Source organism: Natator depressus, chromosome 1 (assembly GCF_965152275.1).
Source record: "Natator depressus isolate rNatDep1 chromosome 1, rNatDep2.hap1, whole genome shotgun sequence".
Lineage (NCBI taxonomy): Eukaryota > Metazoa > Chordata > Testudines > Cheloniidae > Natator > Natator depressus.
Genome location: NC_134234.1, coordinates 259,272,963 through 259,293,899, shown reverse-complemented (window position 1 = coordinate 259,293,899; position 20,937 = coordinate 259,272,963). Strand labels below are relative to the sequence as shown.

The window sequence follows — 20,937 nt, the reverse complement described above, 5'->3', positions numbered from 1 at the left end:
AGGGGAGAGATGATTGCTCTCTATAAATATATCAGAGGGATAAATACCGGAGAGGGAGAGGAATTATTTAAGCTCAGTACCAATGTGGACACAAGAACAAATGGATATAAACTGGCCACCAGGAAATTTAGACTAGAAATTAGATGAAGGTTTCTAACCATCAGAGGAGTGAAGTTTTGGAATAGCCTTCCAAGGGAAGCAGTGGGGGCAAAAGACCTATCTGGCTTTAAGATTAAACTCAATAAGTTTATGGAAGAGATGGTATGATGGGATAACATGGTTTTGGTAATTAAATATTCATGGTAAATAGGCCCAATGGCCTGTGATGGGATATTAGATGGGGTGGGATCCGAGTTACCCAGGAAAGAATTTTCTGTAGTATCTGGCTGATGAATCTTGCCCATATGCTCAGGGTTTAGCTGATTGCCATATTTGGGGTCGGGAAGGAATTTTCCTCCAGGGCAGATTGGAAGAGGCCCTTGAGGTTTTTCGCCTTCCTCTGTAGCATGGGGCACAGGTCACTTGCTGGAGGATTCTCTGCTCCTTGAAGTCTTTAAACTACGATTTGAGGACTTCAATAGCACAGATATAGGTGTGAGGTTTTTTGCAGGAGTGGTGGGTGAGATTCTGTGGCCTGCGTTGTGCAGGAGGTCAGACTAGATGATCATAATGGTCCCTTCTGACCTAAATATCTATGAATCTATGAATCCCAAGTCAGAATTAAAATACCCTGGATTTCCTCCCTCACATGTTGAATCCCTTAAGATTAATTATGGTAGGACTGTAGCATTCATGCAAGGTTCATGCACTTGGCAACGTTCAGGGCACACCTGGAGTGTTGTGTAGGAGCAGTGCACACATGGCTCCTCTCAAGGGCATGAACCTTGGAATCTCGCCCAGATGACATGAACCGTGGGAAGCCTCCCAGGACTGGGCTCAAGGCCCGAGAGCAAGGAATGCAGTAGATAGAAATTGGTAAATAAGAATATTAAACAAAGCCAGTGTATTCCTTTTATCTGTTGGAGTATGTAATGCGCAGGAGGAGGGAGAGAAATAAAAGAGAGGGTGGAAAGCTGACAGGCAGACCAGCCCGTCGGCAGACCAGCCTGCTTGCTTGCTTAAAGCCTTGTTCTGTCTTGTATTTGAACCGCAACAGTAGGACCACAATTCCCAAGGATTTTATGTTCGTGACATCGTGTCTGCAGACAAGTGAACTTCACCTTGCTAAGGCCCCTACTGTTGGGGTTGACGAGCAGCTCAAGGCCATGGGCCAACTGAGTTCTCTGGGCTGGGGTGTAATTGCTTGAGCTCTCTGGTTGGATGCTCAAGTGGTTTGAACTGGGACTTCTAACGTGCCCAGTGCCCCTTCCTTGTTTCCTTGCCCCTCTTCTGAATGGGCAGGTCTAAACTGGGAAAATAGGCAGTGTTCAAGCATGTTAGCAAACATGTTTTTAAATGATCACATTTTTCAGTACAACCTATTTCCTAGTCTAGACCGGATGGGTCAATGTCATATCCCCACATTCCATTCTTCTCTCAGGTACAGGCTTTAAGAGGGAAATTGCTCTATTGTATAGTAAGCAGGGCTGTGGGTGTGTTTTCCAGCAATGCGTCTTTTGGTTTTCATTATTCACCCTCTCTCCTAGCCTTGAGAGAGGAAGCAGTTTCTGACTCTTAGCTCCTCTGAGAGCCACAAACCCCTCTCCTGTTTTTGCTGGGAGTGTGATTTGTATCTGAGCTGTACAGCATATTTAGCTGGTGGCCTCCTTTCACACTATGCCCTTAGCAGCACATTCCGAGGTGGCCCCTCATTTCATATGTAAAGTCTTTTGATTGAAGAAGTTTGGACGGGTCAGGTGGTTTGTTTGTATTAGCACTCCGGTTTCTGTAGGTCTACAGTGTATGCGTCCTATTCCCATAGTAGCATTTTGGTGATCTTGCTATGTAACAAGAGAGCCACGGCCAGCTCACACTGGAAATACAGAAAGTAGCATTGATGGCAATGTTTTCATTGCAAAGAGTTTGCCGAGAAAGGATAAGGACAAAGTGCAGTTAGCTGCTCTTGCCCACCAGGTGCAAAGTATACAACGGATGTGCAGCGATCCTCAGTGTCACGTTACTGGATCTATCCTTGCAGTGGCTGAGTGTTACAAAGATACATACTTCAATATTATTTCTATTACAATACGTGGATACCTCATAGGGGCTTATAAATTACAAGCTCTGAAAATACTATATACAGAGTAGGGTATTAGAAGGTATGCTGTATTGTATACAGTGGTGGGTTGGAAGGTATGGCATATTGTGTACAGTGGGGTATTGGAAGGTATGCTATACTGTATTGTATACAGTGAGGTATTGAAAGGTACGGTATATTGTTGCACTTTGAAAGCCGGGGTATAACTAATCTGTTGTAATTTCACTGGAGTCAGTGAAATTACACGGAAGTAAAATTGGCCTAGTAGATTTAATTCTTTTTCGGTACTGCTGCAAAAATATCTTATAGCTTACATTGTTTCAGAATTCCTCAGCAAACCTAGTTAGTTATTATTTGTTCCCTGCACTTTAGTGTAACGAAAACTAAAATGAAAAGAGAAATTTAAGGCTTAAGCCATAAAGCAAGAAGGTCAAATGTATAATTGAAGTGACTGAGCAACGCAGTAGGTGTCCAAAAGCTGAGCTGCTAAGGAGAATGTGGTGTCTGGTGGAGAGATGAAATAGATCTGCTCTGCTCCCAAAGCCGAACAGAAGGTAGCAGGTCAGTGGTCTAAGATGATCACACCATTATCCGTCCCTGGTATTACAGACCTAAAGGGACAGCTCTCTGCTTATGCAACACAGAGTGAACTTGAAACAGCCAAAAGAATCTCCCTAGTGGCCGTGATGGTTCTGCTGCCTTCTGCATCTGCCATCTACTGTGCTGGAACCCACTGTGTGGCATAACGGAAAGCAAAGGCTTCTCGGAGGCAAGGACGAGACAGAGCATGTGAGGGAAGGGGAGGAGGCAGAGCTAGGCTCTAATATACCCAGTTCTCAGCTGGCTTAAGGTCCTTGGGGATGCTTCCATTTGGGCACAGTGGAGAATTAAGCCCAAATCTCTGAAATAGACCAGAGTAATTGATCACTGAAATAAGCATCTTGGCCTGGTATCCCCATTTATATAGCTATTGTTACAGGAAAACGGTCTCTTACATTTTAGCCCATGGCTGGTCTTTTAAAATAAGTAATACAGAAGTAAAGATGGATCAGCTGTCTCACTGGTTTGATGGGGATATAGCAGCTCAAGGGCATAAAATTCTCATTCACTTTAGCAGAGTTCAGAGCCAGCTAGATAGCAAATCAATGACACATTTTTGTGCACCATCTGAGCAAGATCTTGCTAATTTGCTTCTAAGTCCCCATTCTGTTGTCTAATTTGCACTACCATAAGCTTTAAATTGTGCCCCCTTACTATCAGCATTTACTAGTCGCCTATATACTGGTGCATCTGACACTTGCTTGGGTGCTGTACTGATGCAAGCAGGGGAGGACAACAAGAAGCACCCTATTGTTGTCTTAAGTAAAAAGCTGTCCCCCACTGAACAGAATTATTCTGTCATAGAAAAGGAGTGCTATGCCATAGTGTGGGCTGTTAAGCAACTGAAGCCTTACCTCTTCAATAGAAAGTTCAAGATTTTATCAGACCACTCGACCTTAATATGGCTAAACAGAACCAAGAGCACAATTTCCAAACTGCTACACTGAAGCCTAATCCTGCAAGAGTTTGACATGGAGATTGTGCACATAAAGGGGGAGGAGGACATGGTAGCAGATGCCCTGTCTAGGAAAGAAGAAATTGGGCTCACTGCCTACTTATTAGTCAGTGACTAATTCTCTGGCAGTAATCTAAGGGGGGATGTGATATGTTTATGATATGATTATGGCATAATTCTATGCATTGTGTGCAAGATGGGTCATGTAACGTGTCATTGAAAAGGTTATGATTTGCTGAATATGATTATCCTACTTGTATGCATGCATGCATTTTTGTATCTGAAGTTATAAATACGGACTATGTATCTGTACGCCAAATGTAGTTACACTTGGGTAACACCCACTACATAAGATACTTTCAGTCTAGATAGCTGGTTGGGAAGGACCTATTCAGGGCAATGAGCCATTAGCAAAAGAAATAGGCCTTAGGAGAAGCTTATCTCCCACCTGGTGAGCCTTCCTGAGAATGCTGTAAGTAATGGCTGATATGACTCTACAAGGACATGTGACCAGGCCACATGATTCTGGACTCCATCTTGGGATGTCTGTATTTTTCCACAAACTGGTTGGGGAACCAAGTTTTGAAACAAAGCGTTTCCGCCATATGCTAAAGTTATATAAAGCAGGGAGTGACATCATCTGGTGGGGTCACTCCCCACAAAAGAAGGCTCTTGGAAACACCTGAGGAATAAAGACTGAACTGGGGGAAGTGCTGGATCTGAGTTTTGACTGGAGTGCTTGGGGAAAATCTCTGCTTGGTCACCACAAGTGTGCATTGTCCTCTTCACATTGAAGGAGAGGTGGACCAGGCATTAAACCCATATACTGACCAGATTTGACCATGGCAGGATGGTACTGCTCTGGGGTCCTAGGCTGGGAAAGCTGGTGGTTAGAGAGCCTGTGTGTCACTGCATCTGAGTGTATCCCTACCTGTGTGAATGGTAGTGAAAATGCAGGCTGGAGGGCTTTGAAGCTTGTCACAGCAGTACAGTGTGAAAGGAAGCCCAGGCTGGTAGGTCAGAGGGCTCAGTGGTACCCCAGTTCCAGGTGGCACCCGGAGGGAACCCATCACACCTACATGTCCTTAAATCCTTAAATTGGTAATGGCATATCAATCACCCAAATAAGATAGTCAGTTTGAATTGCATCTTGTACAGGAACACTCCACTTTAGTAGAATGTCCTTTAGCTTCTGAGATGTTTTCTTACAAGGGTAAGGAGGACTTGTTTGGCTTTATGGCTTATAGAGAATGACTTCATTCTTATCTCGCTGATTTTAGCTTGCAGTATTAGGGAGTCCTGGTGCAACAGGTGAAGAATGCAGAGCACACAATCCTCACTCTGAAAGCTAGAACCATGCCAGAAAGGACCCTGAAGGATGCCATCCACTGCCAATACGTGGAAAACCTGAAACGGAAGCCAGACCAGGGCAAGGCATTCAAGGGGACGTGCAAGTGGGATGCCAGCAACCACTTTCTCCCCTGGGGCAGTTTAACCCGATTTGCTGACTGGAGGTTCATCCACCGGGCCCGGCTCAACTGTGTTCCACTAAATGGAGTAGTCCATCATGGAAATCGGAACAAGCCATGCAAGAAGTGCTGCTATGCCAACAAGACCCTACCCCACATCCTCTGTAGCTGCAAGCCCCATTCCAGAGCTTGGCAGCTGCGACACAATGCCATCCAAGATCGACTAGTCAAAGCCATCCCGCCACCCATAGGGAAGGTGACCATGAACTCCACCATCCCCAGAACTGACAGCCAACTGCAACCGGACAACATCATCATCACCAAAGAGGACCAGAAGAAGATCATGATGGTGGACATCACAGTGCCCTTTGAGAGCGGGACCCCGGCATTCTACAACGCCAGAGCTTGAAAGATGGAGAAATATGCCCCTCTGGCCGAAACCTTGAGAGCTAAGGGTTACCAGGTTCAGACATGCGCTGATTGTCAGAGCCCTGGGCGCATGGGATCCCAGTAACGCGCGAGTGTTGTGAGAATGCGGACTCAGTCAGCACTGTGCCCGGCTGATGCAGCAACTCATGGTGTCAGCTGCCATCTGGTGGTCAAGGGTCACCTACATAGAACACATCACGGGATATCGGCAATACCAAGAGGGATGAACTGGAGTGCCGATGAGAAGTGTAGTCAGGAAAGTAACTGAAATGCTTTCTTGATGGATTTTCTAAATAGACAGCCTACCCTAAATTCTCAATTACTGAGGGGCAATCTTCACTCATTGGTATATTTTCTTTCCACAACCAACTCTCTGTATAACTTTCCATGAGTGATGTATCCAAATACTTGAATGCTAATATCTAAACTGTATTAAATTTATTCACCTAAATGTGGATTATTGCTGATTATGCACTATATGTATCTTATGACTTTTACAAAAAATTGTGTATTTGTGGATAATTTAAGCACTATACCCAGATGTACAGACACACTCTTCTCAACCTGTTTATTATATATTTTTTTAACATTAGCTTTAATAAAATTTTTATTTCTGTTTAATGTAACAAAACACTTTATCTGCTTAGATTCATCAGTAGTAGAGACCAAGGGGAAAAACTACATTAAATTATGCAAAAGATCCTGATGGGATGGGTGAGGGGATGTTTGAACTTGGGCCTCTTTCTTATATTTATTTATTTATTATAGGCTTTACTATGGAGCTTGTGACTGTAGTGTCTGTAAGGTGCACAGATACTAAAGGATTTGTCTTGCAACCACCCTGTGAGGTAGGGTAAGTATCTCCATTTTACTGCTAAGGAGCATGAGGTAAAGGGAGGTTTCATGACTTCTCCAGGGTGTCTCACATCTGGGAGCATAATGTAATGAAATCTCATTCCGCAGGCAAGTTATTGATGTAATTTGATTCATAAAAATCTACAGAATCATAATTTCAGTGGTGTCACCTGGCGTAGCAGCAGGGACTCACTACCTCCCCAGTGCCAGCTCCTTCAGTTGGTGGAAAAATTGATAATATAGTGTCATCAGAAATGGGTTGAGGTGGGAATCGTTTGAAAGCCCTTTCTGCCACAAACACAGTGGTATCCAATGTGAACAGCCTAGAACAATTATGTAGATATATATTTGAGAAAATGTTTAAAAATCAACTTTTAACACAGGGGTACATTGCTTACATAAAAAAGGTCATTGATCTTTGATAATCCTAGGAAAGTTATCCTTGATATGTAGGACTGAAAACATTTATTCATCAAGTCATCATCAGTGTCATGTCTATCTCGGGCACCACTGCTAGACATGTTTCAGAGTAACAGCCGTGTTAGTCTGTATTCGCAAAAAGAAAAGGAGGACTTGTGGCACCTTAGAGACTAACCAATTTATTTGAGCATGAGCTTTTGTGAGCTACAGCTCACTTCATCGGATGCATACTGTGGAAATTGCAGAAGACATTATATACACAGACACCATGAAACAATACCTCCTCCCACCCCACTCTCCTGCTGGTAATAGCTTATCTAAAGTGATCATCAAGTTGGGCCATTTCCAGCACAAATCCAGGTTTTCTCACCCTCCGCCCCCCCACAGACAAACTCACTCTCTTGCTGATAATAGCCCATCAAAAGTGACCACTGTCTTCACAATGTGTATGATAATCAAGGTGGGCCATTTCCTGCAGAAATCCAGGTTCTCTCACCCCCTCACCCTGCTAGACATGTTGTCACACTGATCCTCGTCCACACAGCACTCACACTTCCAAACAAGGAAGGCTGCTGGCCAAACATTTGCAGGGTGGTGAACATCTGGTCTTTGCAAATGAGCATTTGATTAACCGAAGGATTGATTCACGATCACATGGTATTTCACACGCAACTAGTGTGATCAGTCCATCTTCCAAGGCCCATCCATGCCCAATAGGGGAGGGTAGTTTTGGATGTGCTTGATCATCCTAGAGCCACTCCATTGCTTGATAATTTACCCTCTTGATAGTAGGTATAAATACATCCCTTGTCAGTGGCCATTCTGTCTCCATTTGTCTACTTTTAGGAAAACATCCACCAATGTAGTTCTGCAAGTGTCATAATGTTGATCTTCAAATGGTAAACTTGGCATATGAATGCCTCCCGTGCATTTATGACCTCATCAGTGATTGTCTCAGCCATTCCGAGCTCCTTACGAGTGAGGAGAGACTCTTTGGAGGCTGAATCAAATGCCTTCCGGTAAGGAAACTTGGTCTTTCTAGCCAACCTTCCAGTAGTGTCACATTTTGAAAGGGTATGGAAACCTGGCAGTGGAGTGGCTTTTAATGGCCTGAGTGATAGGAACACATCTCTGATGGATGTACAGTAATTCTGTTCCCCAGCAGGCACAAAACCAGAATCCAGTGGAAGTCTTGGGTAGCATCTCACAGAAAGTACTAGAACATCTGTGTCTAGCACAAAAATTTCGAGTTTAGTAGTCTCCCTGTGGCATTTATGGCATGCAAGATAATTTTTGTCAGCCTCCTCATGGTGACTACAAAGTATTTCCACTGAACAGTGCGAGGCAGCTGCTTCATTATGCCATGTGACTATGAAATTATTTGAGCAATTCTTTACATGCTGGAGCATTTTTCCTGCAAAGTACGTGTTGTCAGATGCTACCAGTCTGGTGCTCTGCTCTTGTTCGATGATGATAACAGTCAGCTGCATGCGTGTTCCCTCTGTGTGCTGCCCCAGCTCTGCGCAGATAGCTAACACAGCAGACCAGACTAACAGGAAGATTGTGATAGAGACAGGAGTACAACCTAAGTCTGATTACCAGTGCCTTAACTACAAGGCCATTCTTCCTCTCCTTCAGAACTGGGATCACCTAAATTCTAGCCGGTAGGGAGACTGCACGGATGCACCCTACAAATAACGACCCTCCCTCCCTTCTCCACAAGCTGTAATGGAACCAAGCTCCCTTAAACAGGTGATTCTTAGGGGGAAGAAACAGTATGAGCTGCTTATCTGAATAGTTCCTGCTGGCCAGCTTAGTGTGACATTGGCCTTGATGTCTGAGGCTGGTGGCTTGCTCACTCCTGGCAACCATTAAAGGGATCCTGATCGGCTTCTGCTGCCTCACAAGGGGATACAGAGTAATGCCGAATGCTCAGAATATTGAAGTCAACACAACAAAATAAAGCCATTAAACTGGGACTGTTTGCTGGGCTTCAGCACGGCTGTTCAAATGAAGTTCACTTGCGGACTACAAACCTGCATTCTCCACTTGAACAAACTGGCCGTCGCTATCTATTTTCATTGCAAGCTTTTTTTTAACGGTGTGGTAATTAAAGATTTATCAAACTTGGTAGGTATGTTGAGACAAAAAGGCAAGGATTGGAACTAAATAACTGGGGGTTGTTGGTTTTCTTTTCTCTGCTGGCAGCATGGTCCTTGCATATACTTCCTTGGAGTTTCTGAGCATCATTTTCTTGGTGTGGCATTTCACTAGCGCTTGGTTGCTGCGTCAGTTCTCACTTGTTTACCATGGGCTAGTACAGATTCATTACTTCTACCTTCACACCTGACGGCAAGTTTCTCTCTGACCAGCTCTCATTCTTATATATCAAGGGTCTCAAACTCAATTTACCATAGGGCCAGTGCCAATCCTCAAATCCTCCTAGCAGGCCAATAATGTCACTGAAGATCGTGTTCAGAAAAGAAAACATTTATATTGTACATTTTATTTCAAATTTCTTAGAAGTAATAAAACTGTCATACAACTTTATACAATTCTTCACCTGCCAGAGAGTTTTTAGTGTTTGTCAGACACCTGGCAACGCTTCAGTTCTGTCAGTTTGTTGATGTTTGGCCTCAGTGACTGAGCAGTTGAAACCTTCAGGATTGCAGCAAGGTGTGCATCAGATAATTGTGTTCAGTATTGTCAGGGTTCCCTCCCCACTCTGAACTCTGAGGTGCAGATATGGGGACCCACGTGAAAGACCCCCTAAGCTTATTTCTACCCGCTTAGGTTAAAACTTTCCCAAGGCACAAATTCTTTCCTTGTCCTTGAATGGTATTGCTCCCACTACCAAGTGATTTAGATAAAAATCCAGGAAAAAGGGCCACCTGGAGTCCCTGTTTCCCCAAAATATTCCCCCAAGCCCCTTCACCCCCCTTCCTGGGGAGGCTTGAGAATAATATACTAACCAATTGCTTACAAGTGAGCACAGACCAAACCCCTGGGTTTTTAGGACACTGAAAATCAATCAGGTTCTTAGAAGAAGAATTTTATTTAAAAAAAAGAAAGGTAAAAAAATCACACCTGCAAAATTGGGATGGAAGGTAACTTTACACGGTAAATAAAAAGATTTAAAACACAGAGGATTCCTCTCTAGGCTTAGCTTCAAAGTTACAAAAAACAGAAATAAAACTCCCTATTAGCATCGGGAAAATTCACAAGCTAAAACAAAAGATACTCTAATACATTTCCTTGCCTTTACTTACAATTTTTGTCATCTTAGATGCTCATTTCAGGTAGGTTTTTAGCAGATGTTTTTTCCTGCCTGGTCCCTCTCTCACCCAGAGAGAGAACAAACAGAGCACAAACAAAACCTCCCCTCCCAGATTTGAAAGTATCTTCTTTTCTTTTTGGTCAGGTGCCAACCAGGTTATTTGAACTTCTTAACCCCTTACAGATAAAGGAGGGATTTTATGCTGCCCGTAGGTCTATGTTTATGACAGGTATTTTGACTTGTTTATATTCATTGTGGAAAAAAGTGACGCTGCCTCCATGGCTGACTCTGCCCGGCGACTAGCGATGGTATCTCTGTCCCTCTCCCCCAGCCAATGGGAGCTGCGGGGGGCGGTGCCTACAGCAGGCAGAGCCGGCAACATGGTGACTGTATGCGTCTCTCCTCCGTGGGCTGCAGTGGGGAGGTTCTCAGGCCACGGATGGCCCACAGGCCGGGACCTTGAGACCCCTGTTATAGATGCTTCCCCAAATGCTTTGTGATTTCACTAACTGCTACTCTGACCAGGTCCATGCTCTTCTAGAACTTTCTACAGCTGATAGGACATCCTTATTAGTTCTCCTTACTAGCTCCTAGGCTCTTCTAAGTGTGTTTTTATTAAATTTATAATTGCAGGCTGTTCTTTCTGTTGGGTATGGACTGTTGTATTGTTCTCTGGTTCATTACACATGGTTTATTGTGTGGGTATCAGACCCAATGATCAGTGATTTTAAGGACACTGTGGCAATCCAAGATGGAGTCTGAAAACTGTCATCTTGTGACTCCATCTTGTGACCTCTGTACACTGTCAGCCTGGTCTGGATGAAACTGGACTGAACGGGTTTTTCCCGCCACTGGGCGATCCCCAAGGTTCCATCACCTCAGACTGTTTCCCGCCTTTCTACAGATTGTACCATGTTTTCCCGCCATAGATTCTATAAAAGAACTGTGATCACAGGCTGACGGGGCAGTCCATCATAGCGACTGTGTGCGCGGTTTCGGGTCTTCATAGCACTTGTGCATCAGCGAAGAACCCCCTTCGTTCCTGGAGTGAAAAGAAAAGAAGACACATTACCATCTTATCTGTCCTGCACCTGGAGAACATCACCATCCAGAGAGTTCCTGGTCCGCTTCTTCTGTCCTGACATCCATCGAGGGACTCTCCAGTGTTTCTTCTCCAGGGTTTCAATTACCTATGGAGTAGAGGTCCTGGACTTCCGCCGCCGCCACTGAAGTGCTGGGAATTGAGTGAGAAAGCAATTAGGGTTTCTAAGTTGGGGGTCATATTTCTTGAATGCCAGGGTGGGTTTAGTTTTATTCTTGGGCCTGAGCTTCACGCTCGCAGGGAAGAGCTGCTGTGTCACTGGGTTGGTTTGTTATATAGCTACTAGTCATTTACATTGACCCCTTCCATATCTGTGTAATTCTATCCCCTAATACATTTACCTGTTTGTTTTGAACCTTATGTCTTGTCAGTTATATTTATTGTGCACCACACAAGGGGAGAGGGGAGGAGATCTGCCCCAGTCCACCCATGACAGATACGGCAGAGGGCAAATCTGCTCTTTTGAGAAGAAGGGGCTTGTTTCTATTCCGATACCTACACCACTTTACACATTCAGAGTTATTTTGGCTCCCCTTTGAGATAACATTTCCTCATAAAGACCCTGAGTATCCCCTCTGCCACGTGGAAAATATTAAACCCAGGTGTATAAATGTGTTGGGTACTTACTTCACCTGTGTGAAATTCACTCTGCAGTTTCAAATGGTTCTGGTATATTTCACCTCTTGTCCAAAACTGTTCTGTAGCATTGCTGTGCACCTTTAGACTTTTTTGATGTTTCATCCCAAGGTTGGTTGCATGTCAGTAGTGAGGAGAAATGATTCCTGTGTAGTGTGAAATACTTGGGATCCTTCCAGATGACAGGTACTGTAAAGATCAAAGTAATCCTCACTTAGAGATGTAGTAGAAATTAACCTTTCCAATATCGCGATGTTGCTGCATATGTAATTTTTCAATTTTTGGGGGTGTTGTAGGAAGAAACAGATGAGAATTGGCAACACCATGGACATAGACCCCACTGCAACCTCTTGTTATGTTTCACTCACTGCTTGTGGAAACACACCTGCTGATGATTGGGTGTTTTGGAATTTGCACCTTCCTGTGGCAAGGCTTTACCAATGCAACTCTCATCTGGTAAGTTACTGCTTGGCAATGGTAGAGGCCAGATAGTTTCCAATTACATTTGTTTCATCCTGCTTGCAACTGTTTCTTTATCTTTCTTTGCTCCCCACCTTCTAAGCCCAAACGAAAAGCACTGAAAGGTCAGAGTTTAGTGGAGAGACTGATCATTTGAGAGTATAGGTTGTTTGTACGATGCTTAGGTGATCATTTTTGAGATCTTGGGAAGTGCAAATAACCTACTTTCCTCTAAAAGTCTAAATATGAATTCTGCTTCCTGGGACCCTCTATATATTACCTGAAAAGAAGAGAAATATTATTGGCAAAACATTTTGTTTTAGAGTAAAGTGAGGATTTTCCTTTATTGAGAGTCCTTTGAGTCTTCTTCCAGTTTCCCCTATAGTTTTCATGGTCTGCTCTGTTTTCCCCATTGTGGCCATGGGCTTGGGGGAGAGAAACTTATCAAATGCAAACTCAATCATGTGACACAAAGCTGGTATAACGTTTTACTACAGGCACAAAAACAAGTAGTGCTAGCCATAATATTAAACAGCATGGCAATCTTTCACCAAAGGTGTTCCTGCCATGGGTCATATGAAAGCCATGCAGCTAGACATGAAGGCTTCGCTCATGCTGTGGAATAGTTCCACAGAAAATAAAGTTCTCTCCCTGCCATCTGTAGATCTGAGGTTTTTCCCGTAACCTTTTCTTCACAGTATTTGTAAGTGTGTATACTGATATTAGTTCACCTAGATAACAATAACTTTATATGGTTTGCCTCCCAAACACTGGGATATGTGGGGAAGTAGTAGTATCCTCATTTTACAGATGGAGAACTGAGGTTACAAAAGACAGAACTGAGAATTGAAACCAGATCTCCAGTGTCCCGGTCCAGCATCTTGACGACAACACCATCCTTCAGCCCTGTTTTGTGGTAGTTACCTGCCACCTGGCACCCTTTTAAAAATGAACTGCAGACCTTAAACTGTTTTTATGGTCTCAAATCATTCACATCGCATACATGGTCTCAAATCATTCACATCAGATCTTTTAAATTACAAATCTATTAACATTTTTAAACAAAGAAGTTGAAAATGAGTTCCTGCTTTACATCCCTGCCAAGGCTTGAATTCGGGGTTCTTTGTAAATTCTTCTTCTGTACTCCTCCCAATGCAGCAGCAGCAGGTGAGATGACAAGAAACTCAAAACCCAAACCACCGTTTTGAAGTACCAGTCCCTTCTGTGCATCTGTATCTGTCTTTCTGTCTACGTCAGGTGTATCAGGGACTGTGTATCTTATTTTGCCTTGAAGAAAATAGAACCCTTCACTTGGGTTGTAGCAGGTAAATAAAGGAGAAATTTATTTATAATGTTTCAACATGTTTAACTTGACTCTGTGTATAACCTCTGTGGTGCATTTGGGACCATAAATAGTTTTTACAAGCTTTGCTCCTTCCCTCAACACTTAAAACTGCAGTGGAGCACACTTGCTTGTAATTTGACCCCCACAAAAATGCCTGATGCTCTTTCTTGTATTCTACCCACAGACAAGCATCTGAACCTCTCTCTTACCCTTCCCAGACCCTAGCTTCACTCCCTGCAGCCTGCCCAGATGCAAGCATCTTGTCACCAAGTTCTTCCAGTCTCCAGGTGCCCTAAAGCTTGGTTACTTCCTTTGTTTCCCCTTCCCAGAGTTATCTTAAAGTCCTACTCACTTCCATTTTGATCTGAAGTGTAAATAATCAAGTGTGTTCATGCTAGGTGTGAGAACTGGAATGATCCTGATCTCTGACAAAACCACTTCATCATTCTCCTCTCCTGCCTCCTGGGTAACTCACTTTAGGTGTCTAAGTGCCGAGAATATAAATGGATTCAGTGGGCAGCATAGGGCACTGAAGCAAAGACTATCTAGTCAGTCCTCATTTTCCTGGAGCAGTTTAGCTTCTGGATGTTGGGAGTTCAGCGTCTACTGCTGAGTGGATGCGATCTGTGAACGAAACTGTGGAATGTGGGAGAAACTTCAAGTTCTGGTTTTGTTTGGTTTTAAATGTTTGTTTTATCCCATGGTTGTGACCCTGGACAAGATAGAAGCTCCCCTTCCACCACTTTAGGAGCCCAAGCACTGTAGACTTGTCAGGTGCCTGGGAATTGCACCCTAGATGGGTTAATATAAATGCCACACAACTACCAGTAATAGTGCATTTATAACCAGGCACCACAGCTGACTACCCCCTCCCTTGACAGGGCCTCTGTGTTATGAAATACTCCGCTCTGGTTTTACAAGTGAGGAGAGACATTCACTTTCTTTAATTCTGTTTATTACAATCAGGTGATATCTGCAGTTACACTTAAGCAGAAGGACACATGCTGTTAAATATAGTAACTAACGATTTCACCACTTCCTTTAAGCACAAGGAAAAACAATCAAGCAGACACTGGGTCATTTACTGCTGAAGAGAGGCTGAGGCATCGTGATGGAATAGGAGCGCTGACAAGGAAGAAGGGAAGGACTATGGAGGAATTTACACCAAAGTCAAACCTGCCAGGCCCCACTCAGCTGATGAAGGAAAGACTCTCTCAACTGGATTAATTTTAAGGCATTGTTTACATAGTATACAAGCTAGTATGTGTAAAAAGAAAAGGAGTACTTGTGGCACCTTAGAGACTAACCAATTTATTTGAGCATAAGCTGAAGTGAGCTGTAGCTCACGAAAGCTTATGCTCAAATAAATTGGTTAGTCTCTAAGGTGCCACAAGTCCTCCTTTTCTTTTTGCGAATACAGACTAACACGGCTGCTACTCTGAAGCTAGTATGTGTGATACCACTGCCATCTAGTGGACAGATTAAGCATTAAACTCTGCTGCTAAAGCCTGTACTTCATTTGAGATCTGCCTTCGTTTACCACCGTGAAGGGGTGGGTGGCCTTGTTTGGCCTGATGATGACTATCACCCCATGCTTCTGGAAATCTCACCATCCTTGCACAAGCCAATCTGGTGACTTCCCTCATGGTTTCTCAGTAGTTAATTGCTCATGCACCTGGAGCCTTCCACTCAGTATTTCACAAGCAGGGCAGTTGGAGAAAGGAACACCTCTCACGTCACTTCAAAAATGACCCCTTCAGGTTGCTGACCAGAGGATGAGATGCTCTGAAAGGGAATACTGCTCCATCACTCAAGGGATGGAAAGATGGGAGGTGATAGAGAGCTTGGTTCCTTTCTATTCTGGTAGCAGGTGAAGTAATGAGTCTTCTATCCAGAAGTATCTACCTTAAAATGTATTACATGGGCTTTCAAGATTATTGCTAACTTACATACACATTGACAGAAGGATCAAACTGGGACATCTCTAGGTGCAAAGTGCATGAAGATTTGTTGGTTGCTTTTGATATATATGTTTTTATTTTCCTATATGTTTTTTCTTCACTTTCAACTGTGGCTGGAAGTTCAAAGTCAGTGATTCAGTGCTGAGTCTTGGTGCTGGTGAGAGCTTTTAGGAGCCCAGAGATGGCACTTCCTCACCAGCCAGCTTCTTTGTAGGCATTGTTCAGGCGAGTGCAGATTTCGTTGGTCACCTTCTCAAAGGAAGCCTTGCAGTCTCCACCATATTTCTCCTCCATCAGTTGCAAGATAATGTCACAGATTATCTAAAAGAGAAGGGAGGGAGGGAAAGAAGCAGACCACGTGAACTCCCTCCATTCTATCTGTGAATAAGAATTGCTGTTTGTCAATTGGGCTCCTTCTAATAAGAAAAAAGTTGTCTGACTCTCTTTGGAGAAGGGAAAGGAACACAGAAACAGCTTTGCAATGTGTGGCATTCAGAACTGGAAATGGGTAATGAAAATGAGCCTTGGTGCAAAACCCACTCTGCACCATTACCACTGTTTGTGTAAATCTATCCCATATCTGATGGCTTAATTTTGGCCACACTTGTATACGTAGTCATAAGAGCATATGAATTGCCATATAAGATAAATCAGTGGTCCTTCTAGTCCATTATCCTGTCATAGAATCATAGACTATCAGGGTTGGAAGGGACCTCAGGAGGTCATCTAGTCCAACCCCCTGCTCAGAGCAGGGCCAATCCCCAACTAAATCATCCCAGCCAGGGCTTTGTCAAGCTGGGCCTTAAAAACCTCTAAGGAAGGAGATTGACCAGTCTCTGACCAGTATTAGGCCATGTCTACACTACCACTTTTGTTGGTATAATTTATGTTGCTCAGGGGTGTGAAAAAACACACCTCTGAGCGACATACGTTAGACCAAGAGAAGCACTGGTGTGGACAGCGCAAAATTGAGAGAGCTTCTCCCACTGATATAGCTATCGCCGCTCATGGAGGCGGTTTTGTTATGCCGACAGGAGAGCTCGCTCTCATGGCCATCGAGTGGCTAGATGAGCGATCTTGCAGCGGTGCAGCTGCATCAGTACAGCTGTGCCACTGTAAGCTCTCGAGTGTAGACACAGTCCTAGATGTTTCAGCGTAAGGTGCAAGAAACCATGTAGTGAACAATTATGGATTAGCCTGCCCGTAAGGTAAGCTTTCTCCTGATCCTCCTCATTTACTAGGTGTCTTATGCTCTGTAACAATGAGGGTCTTTATCTCTTTTTAAATATATCGGTAATGTCATTACAATACTAACCTACTTCCTAGGCAAGTCTTGAGATTTAATTAATGCTACCAGAATGCTTTGAAGGTTAAAAGTTCTATGTACATTCTATATAGTACTATATTACAAGCCTGGGTAATGTGATGCAAGGGGATATAGGGGTGGAGGAAAGGACACGACTGGCAGCACATTTGTCAGTTCTAATTATGACCTTTCAGCAACCCCAAATGCATAAGCATCATCAAAGCCGATTGACACCTGTGCTGTCTCACAGGAAAGATGTGCATCCCATTACATGTGGTACATTTGAGGGGGGAAGTCTGCTGACTCACCCTAAAGTTCTTGGGGTCAACCTTGAGCTGCATGGCATGTTTCTTGCCCAATGGGTTCACTATTCCAAGGAAAGCATCAGTGCTGTCGAGGTGTTGGACCAAGTCATTGATGGTGGTGAGAACCCTCTTGCCATGACTCCTGACTTGATCTGACTGTTCCATCTCTTCAGCTGTGCCCATCCCTTTAAAGTGGGTGAAGTAGGACTTGGTGTCTGGGTGTTCTGTAAACATTCTGCAGTGGGTCAGAGAAGAAATGGGAGAGGAATACAAGACAGTTGAGCTACTTTTTGTTTTTCCTAAAGAGCTGAGCACTGAGGCATTGACACTGGTGTAGCTTCATGTTCAAGACCTTGTCTCATGTACTTCCTTGACTTCTCTCCTTAACTATAGTCATCACTTGCTCCTTTTTCTGTGTCACCTCTGGCTTTCTCTGGCCTTCTTTCCTAGCAAGTCAAAAGCAGATCCCTGCTAACTCCAGACCACTGTCCTGTAGCAGTCTGCCATTCCCTCCGCTCGTCCACCTCCAGGATTTTTTCTTGTTAATTACACCTTAAAACTTGCTCAGGCTGCTGCCAGCCAGAAACCCAGTAACCACAATGACGCTTGCTAATACCAAATGCTCACAGCCTACCTGTCGTCTTCTCTTCCTAGCTAGTTTCTCTCATCATTTAACAAAAGTATGTAACAGAAAATGCCTCCGGAGTGTGAGGCCAGGAAGCACATTCACCTTCTGTACCTGGATTAAAATCCTACCTTGTCCAGTTTGCCCACTTAAATGGATGTTTTATAAAACAAATTACAAAAAATAAAAAGCCGAAATCCATTGGAAATTGGGAATTTAGTCCCACCAAGGATGTTGCAAGAGCCCAAGAAAATGGAAACAGGGAATCCAAGTGGTAGGCTCTTCCGCTTATCTAAATACATGAATAAATGGAGGGAACCCCTAGTTTGGGGAAGGCCCAGACTGCAGTTTGCTGCCTGCCTTCAGATGGTTAAGTGTTAGGTACCACTGGCATCATTCACTCAAAAGATGGTTTAGACTGAAGTCACATGTGAAGGAAATGAGGCTTCTTTCTATAATCCCATCCAAAGTTTAGCGGCACCTTGACAAATCATGTAAGAACGCAATATTTCTCTCGCTGGACCAAACTAATAATTTATTTAGTCTGGCCACAGAAAGTTCCAACTAAGATTCCCTGGGCAGAAGGGCTTATGGTTTAAAGGGGCACAAGTTAATACACTACAGAGGAATGAAATACAGAAATGGAGTGGAAGGTGGTCATTGTAATTGAAATGCCTCACAGAATAACTGAGGTTCAGAGTGCGGCTATATACGTGAGAAGTGACTCTAAAAATTGCATTGTATGGTTCTAGGTTTGCGACTCAGTGACTATCATATCATTTTTTTGTAAAGATGTTTTTTTATTTCCCCAAAACTTCCAGCCCTGCAAGTTTAGCCCAGGATCTGAGACTAAAGCCAGGACTCCTGGCTTGGGCATCATTGCCAGTAAAAACAAAAAAACTTCTGCAATCAGATGTTAGTCAGCAATTGTGCAGTTAGTGCATGGAAAGGAATAGAATCCAACTCATTCTCCACAAGCTGTGTTGGCTCAGAGCTAACAGTAATAAAAAGTGCTAAATCTTTTACAGTAAATACCACAGGGAACAGATCTGTTGAATGAGAGAGCACCATTTTTAAAATTATCTCTTTTCTGACCTTAGTTGTACTTTACAATATTCTAGGATGGAGAGGGAAAGAGCTTTATGTACATTTACTGAGGCTGATGCAGGCATTCAGAGTGGTGTGAAAGGAGGAAGGAGTGAGTGAAAGAGACACCAGAAACGGTAAGGAATCACACCTGGGCAGATCCGTGGCAGGGTTAGAGTGGGTAAAGGCAGAGATGTAAATGCCAGCTGAGTTATTGGGTGCTTTGAAGATGAAGAGAAGAAGTTTGAATTTTTGGGAAGTAGAAGGAAAGCCAGTGTTAAGATTCTCTAGAGGAAAAGATCCAAGGAGAATGAGACTAGAAACAAAGCTATTAGTTATGTAAGAGGAGATCAGTAGTGAGAGCAATTTCTGTGGAATGAAATAGGTGAAAGCTAGATTGGAAAGGGTCAAGGAGAATTGAAAGAGAAGTTTTGAGGACATAGAAGTAAACAACTCATTAAAGGAGTTTAGAGGGATATAGGATCTGGATTCTGTTCCTGGTTCTATCACAGACTTGTATGTGGACTAAGGAAAGTCAGTTAACTTTCTGTTTTGTCTGTCCCATTGTTAGCTGCTTATGGGACAGAGTGAAGAGGAGTGTCTGACTAGCTGGCCTTTTCTTTTTTACTGTTCATTATTGTATATACCTCAGTTATATCTCTTCTTTTCAAGTGAAATAGTTCTAGTTTCTTTCATCTTTTCCAACCCACTTCTCCACACTCCTCTTTTACTTTTACTTCTCTGAACCTCTTTTGTCTCATCTATTTCCCACTGAGGTGCGGTATCTATAGCTGCTAATGTTTCCAGGCAAGGAATTGTGCGAAGTGCACCAGAACAAGTTCCTAGCATGTAGTTCTATCAGTCTCTTTCCCTCCCCATCTTGGCTAGCAATGGAATGGGATCATTCTTTACCTGACCAGCACAGTTGTCCCATTGTCTTCAGCATTGGCATACATCTTCTCCCAGGCCCCACGAGCCCTCTGCACTTCTGCTTCAGAGAATGCCATGTTGAGATCAGAGTGCAGTGAGATGAGAGAGGAAGGGTAGGGAGTTGCAGGTAGTGTGATTTGTGCTCCTGCTCTCTGTTTCAGAGCTCTCTATATACTACCCTAGGGATTTAAGGGCTTTTGAATGGGTGCTTTGTTTCCACTTCAGTCAGTCACATTTCTGCAGGTTTTAGTGCTCTCTAATCACCTCTAATCAGGAAAGGAGGTTACCATGTGGAGAGGGAGGGATAGAATTCTCACTGTGAGAGCAGGGGACCACAGTACACAGAGAAGAAGGGTTGGGGTTTCAGTGGGCAAGGATGGGGTTTGGGCTGGCCTATCCAATGGCTTTTCAGCCATGGCAGTGTGTCCATTTTCTTCCATAAAGACACCCCCACGCTGCTGTGGGTATCACAGTTGCAGGGTAAGTTATATCTTTGACCCCTCACTCAGTGTCTCTGTGGCCATTTTTCCAAGTGACGGGCCCAGCGCCCACACGTCTGAGTGAAATCCTGAGATTCACCCCATCTTTAGACTGGGTCTCCAGGCTACAGCACACCTGTTACCAACCACGTTTCCTCAGACGATCCAGTTGGAATTAGCCCCTGCTATAGACTTCCCCTCAGGAGCCATGAACACTAGGTAAACACAGTGACACCCAACAGCTTCTTCAAAACAAAGTATTTATTTATCTACAGGAATGTAGCAATCAGGAGGAAAAAAGCCCTGCATCCACATAATGTCTTACCTAAGCTTAGCCTTCCCCCCCAAACTTAGGGAGCCATGAGAGGAGGGTCAGTGTTTCCCCAGCTGTAACTCCTCCTTTGGACACACTCAGCTTCAGGGCTCAGGCTTTTAACTCCTTCCTAGCTTTGTTTCCTTTTTCCACTTGGATTCTCACTATCACCACCACCACTTGGGGTT

The 20,937-nt window shown here is 43.7% G+C and overlaps 1 protein-coding gene across 1 annotated transcript; it reads right to left on the bottom strand.

Moving 5' to 3' along the window:
• Window positions 1–14,691: 14,691 nt before the first annotated feature.
• On the bottom strand, window positions 14,692–20,130 carry LOC141986154 (cytoglobin-1-like). The gene is made up of 3 exons (XM_074950381.1): window positions 19,940–20,130; window positions 17,320–17,551; window positions 14,692–16,026 (listed from the first exon to the last, which is right to left on the bottom strand). The coding sequence occupies exons 1-3, from the start codon at window positions 20,032–20,034 to the stop codon at window positions 15,898–15,900; spliced, it is 456 nt and encodes a 151-aa protein (XP_074806482.1). The 5' UTR covers window positions 20,035–20,130; the 3' UTR covers window positions 14,692–15,897.
• Between the last annotated feature and the right edge of the window lie 807 nt (window positions 20,131–20,937).

What these genes read in the sequence shown, in the direction of transcription:
- LOC141986154 (XM_074950381.1), bottom strand. Translation starts at nt 20,034, where the DNA reads ATGGCATTCTCTGAAGCAGAAGTGCAGAGGGCTCGTGGGGCCTGGGAG. An exon ending in GGGACAACTGTGCTGGTCAG is followed by an intron (nt 17,552 to 19,939) that starts GTAAAGAATGAT and finishes GACCCACTGCAG; the next exon opens with AATGTTTACAGAACACCCAG. An exon ending in TTGACCCCAAGAACTTTAGG is followed by an intron (nt 16,027 to 17,319) that starts GTGAGTCAGCAG and finishes CTTCTCTTTTAG; the next exon opens with ATAATCTGTGACATTATCTT.